Source organism: Nematocida homosporus (assembly GCF_024244095.1).
Source record: "Nematocida homosporus strain JUm1504 chromosome Unknown 4552, whole genome shotgun sequence".
Classification (NCBI taxonomy): Eukaryota; Fungi; Microsporidia; genus Nematocida; species Nematocida homosporus.
In genome coordinates this window covers 1-4459 of record NW_026250587.1, presented here as the reverse complement: position 1 = coordinate 4459, position 4459 = coordinate 1, and the positions used below count along the sequence as shown (strand labels likewise).

Here is a 4459-nt window from a genome sequence, read left to right as displayed (position 1 = left end):
ATTATGATAATAACACTAAAACTAGACGGCAATCTGGCACTAGCTTTTACTTGCCGGAACCAGGAACTATACTACACAGTGTTGGCAAATACACCTGGGCTGTAGAGCATATGGGAAGAGAGGTACGGGTGCGACAAGATCGATTATTGCTATGCTCAGATCAAGATGAACTACCGCCAACCCCAGATCAGGCTGATATTACATCAGACAGTGATCTGGATGACATGTTACTATGCACAGATCAAGATGAGCTATCGTCAACCCCAGATCAGACCGACACTGAATCAGACAGTGATCTGGATGACATGTTACTATGCACAGATCAAGATGAGCTATCGTCAACCCCAGATCAGACCGACATTGCATCAGACAGTGATCTGGATGATATATTATAAGCACTGTCCAGATCAAACAAAAACGTCTTTTCGACTAGTATACTAACCCAATCCATATCTAAGAAGTCTAGAATTCGGTTACAAAAGAGTAGATTGTGTTTTTGATAATTTCCCAAAAAGGAAAAAAGAAAGCAAATGACGTCATCTTTCCTTTAGTTTGGTAGACAATTTCAAAATAGTCGAAAAATAGTGCGAATTCGAATGGGTTTAGTATTTCTATGTATAATGTCCCAAATAAAGCATCTTTATTACTTTCTGTCCCACCCGCCACGAAATTCCTAATACTAACCCAAAAGTGACAAGGTTCACTTCTAGCAAAGGAAATTGTCTAGTACTGCTTTGGCATTGGGGCTTTATAGCTTCCCACAATTATTATCTAAATATAGATTCTAATCGGCCATAAACAGAGCCAACTTCATACTCAAATCCAAATCACGTTGTATATTTCAAGTATTGCCACGTGCTCTGAAGTGTACCTACCACGATATGGGCGCAAGATGTACTCTGGCTTCTAAAGAGCTTAGTGCTCCAAAAGACCTATGCCCGGCAGTATCAAGCTCGCCCATATAAAGATTCATTGGCGGGTGTTCTTGCTACGCAACACACATGCTTTGGAAACATAAAGAGATCAAACTATCTTGGTTTATTTGAATCTGTAGTGGAAGGTAGTGATTTGTTAAGTTAAAATTCCAAGATGGTTGCACTCTAATCAGAGCCTCCATTTATCACTAGTCGGTGCAGGATTATAGTGTCTGAGGAGTAGGCGCTTCAAAGAATAGTTGTTCGGTTAGATGCTAGGCGCCGGGTCCTGGTTTAGGCTACAGCCTATGACTAGACCAAGATAAATCATCCAGAGAGGAAAAGTTGCTTCATAGCATTCCACAAGATCTAGAATCCGTTCTATATTAGTTTCCAAGTCTAATGTTAAGTCCAGTAGCTCCAATGCCGTGTTCACCTTATAAGAATAGTCTATCTGTTTTTGGAGCTTGAGTGCAAAATTGCCTTTAAGGGATTCAAAGAAGCCATGAATATTCTTAAGAAGAGCGAGGACACAATTGACTTCATCTAAGATCTTTTTGGAAACGGTTGAAAAATAAGCCATATACGCTTTGGTGGTTAGTAGTTTGCTAGGTTTCTGTTCGAGCGCATTGACAGCTATATCGGCCTCATCTAAAATCTTATTGATCTTATCCAGGTGGCTTGGCTGTAGAGGAACCAAATAACTAATCCAGTCCAGCAAGAAAAGCAAGCTTTCAATTGGTATAGTGTCATCTTCTAGATTGCTTAGATTTTGTTTATCTCTATAATCAAATAGCTTCGAGCGAAGTTTATGGCAGCGGTCAGCAAAGCCACCAAGATTAACAGCCATAGAAACATTCTGAATTATTTCCTTGGTTATATCCTGACGATCCTTGTTCTTTTGAAGGGGATTATTATTGCTACTAGATTCGTATGCCGCAACTTTCTTGTTAATTTCGTCGAGCTTTGAAGTAGACAGGGACTGGCACATCCATTGATAAGGACGAGCAAAGTAGCTAATGATTCTTGCCCACCGCCCGTCCTGATCGTTCTTGCCAGGGAATTCTTTCTCGAAAATCAGATTATCAAAAGCGGCCTTGTGCAACCACGAGGAAATCGATGCGACACTGTCGACTTTTTCAACATTGTATGTCAAACAAGGCTTAAGAATCATATTAAACAAAACCTTATTATAAATATGCGCGCTATCTATAGAGGAGGCCTGTTGGTTGAGTAGGTCTGCCATGGCATTCTCTACAATCTCCTGAGCAAACATATTCCCGGATAGTCCTAATTGGTAGTAAGACTGGAGGGTTTTCTCATTAGAAGTTTCCAGGATGTTCGTATCTTCATCACATATGCTTTGTTGCTGGGCACTGTCGGGTGCTTGTTGAGCATTGCCAGGTGCCTGCTGTACCATTGGCTGTAGTGGTGCTGGTTGAGCATTGTCGGGTTCTTGTTGTAACATTGGATGTAGTGGTGGTTGTTGAGTATTGTTAGATGCTTGTAGTGGTGGTTGCTGACGCTTAAATAGGCCGAATGGCAGAGAGTTCGTGAAGTACATCTGACATAGGACATACCCAGCCCATGCTGCCAATAAAATACATGCTAACCCAACAGCAATTAATATTATGCTTGTTCGTTTGATATTGGAACTCATTAATAAATTTCAAAATTATAGTATAGATATATAAATTCAAAAGAAATTTGATTAATCAAAATTAATACAAAGATTTATTCATACCCCTGGCTGCAGATCGGGTTAGTATTATCTAAGAAATTAGCATGTCTTTATGTCCCAGGATCTCATTATTATACCATAAATGGAGGCCGCTTTTGCACTATATTATGTAGAGTCTATGTCTACGCATTCAAAGCCAGTCTTTTTATCTCACAACTTAAAATAGACAATAGCTCGCAACTGGACAAACTAGCTTAAATTAGACACAGACCATCTGTCTGTCTATATTCAGAAGCAATTGAGAGTAATTCAAGACTAAACACTAAATACTCGGCCAAGACAATACTAATTTCAAGAGATGTATTATAATATGCACAACAACGCGCAAAACCACCGATAGTCTACTAAGACGGCAAAGGAGAACAATAAAAGGCCACTGTAGCTTAGATAGTGCCAGTATAGCATCACTAGTTTCTTTTAATGAGGGTAAGTTAGTAGTTGGCTTATCTATTAGCTAGCAACCACGGATTAAGCCACATGAAATGCTCCTGGAACTTTAGTATTTGAAGCTAAAGAGCCTGTAACCATTATGCTTTTTTATCTTATCTTAGCTTCGGTATGACGTCATTCTATCTCATATATCCATATTTATATAATAAAAGGTGCAGATGCCCACATCAAGGAGTGCCTTTAATGAAACTTGCATTAACCAATGGATGCTATCCATCTTCATGAATATTATATTGGGTTTATTTGAGCTGTAATGTAGCGGTTTACTCAAGCTGATAAGTGTAAGCATAAATTCATGCCAGAGACATTGTTCAAAATAAATGGGCTTATCTAGATCATGCTTGCAGTAAGTTTAAAATCTAAGGCTAGAGAGTTCGAGCTGGTTAGTTTGAGTCAGGCCCTGAATACCAATGATAATTTTCGAAACGTAGATGCCTCGATGATTAACACCACTGAACACTACTATTTATCTCCCACTTGCTAGATTAGGTTAGGCTTTGGAGCAATAACATCCAAATCCGTGTTATTAGCTTGGGCAGGGCCTGTCGGTTTAGTAAGGCTATCATATAAACCGAGACAAATCCACCAGCCAGGAAGGGTCTTTTTATAACACCGGATGTTATGGAGAGTTAGACATTGGTTTTTATCGAAACTTAAAGTTGGGTCTGGCTGAACCCAGGCCTTCTTCAGTATTCGGGATGACTGAAATGTTATCTTTGGGCTGGTATTGGGTAGGCGCAGTACCGCTCGATAAAACCCATGCACAGACGCAAGTAAATTGAGAATCACATTGATTTCGTTCTGAATTAGATCAACAACATTTGAAAAGTGTCCTATATAGGCTTCATAGGTCAGCTTCCTGGCGGGGTCTTGTTCAAGTTGAGAAATAGCATTTTCAACTTTATCTAAAACTGCAGTGATGGCCATATGGTTATCTGGTGATAGCGGAGCCAAATGAGTGATCCAATCTAGAGTGAATAGAAGGGTCTCAATTGGCGCCATGCTATTAGTTGGCTCGGATATACAGTATTTCGTTTTATAGCAAACTATCCGTGAATAGCTCATTTTGCATTGAGTTGTGAAGCCGCCTAACCCGGCCGACGCGGCAATGTTCTGGATAAGTTCTTTGGCGATGATTTGGCGCAAATCCTTCCTGTCTTTGGATTCGCATGCATGAACATTATAATCACAAAGATAAAGCTTGACCTTGCCGTAAATCCCGCTTAATTTCGGAATGGACAGGCAATGACAAAGCCATGCATACTGGCAACTAAAATCATTGATAAGCCTTAACCACAATATGTCATAACTTTCCCCTGGTGGGAATATTAAGTGGGGTTCTGGGCCCTCTTTT

General features: G+C 39.9%; 3 protein-coding genes across 3 annotated transcripts; 1 reads left to right on the top strand and 2 right to left on the bottom strand.

Annotated features, from left to right (window-relative positions):
* NEHOM01_2469 (uncharacterized protein) lies at positions 1 to 395 on the top strand (the record flags this gene model as incomplete). Its single annotated transcript, XM_051491345.1, has 1 exon — positions 1 to 395. A coding segment is annotated over one exon (395 nt), but the record flags the coding sequence as incomplete, so codon positions are not given.
* Positions 396 to 1182: 787 nt separating this feature from the next.
* NEHOM01_2468 (uncharacterized protein) lies at positions 1183 to 2574 on the bottom strand (the record flags this gene model as incomplete). The annotated part of the gene is made up of 1 exon (XM_051491344.1): positions 1183 to 2574. One exon carries the CDS (start codon positions 2572 to 2574, stop codon positions 1183 to 1185), a length of 1392 nt encoding a protein of 463 aa, XP_051347304.1.
* Positions 2575 to 3585: 1011 nt separating this feature from the next.
* NEHOM01_2467 (uncharacterized protein) lies at positions 3586 to 4459 on the bottom strand (the record flags this gene model as incomplete). The annotated part of the gene is made up of 1 exon (XM_051491343.1): positions 3586 to 4459. A coding segment is annotated over one exon (874 nt), but the record flags the coding sequence as incomplete, so codon positions are not given.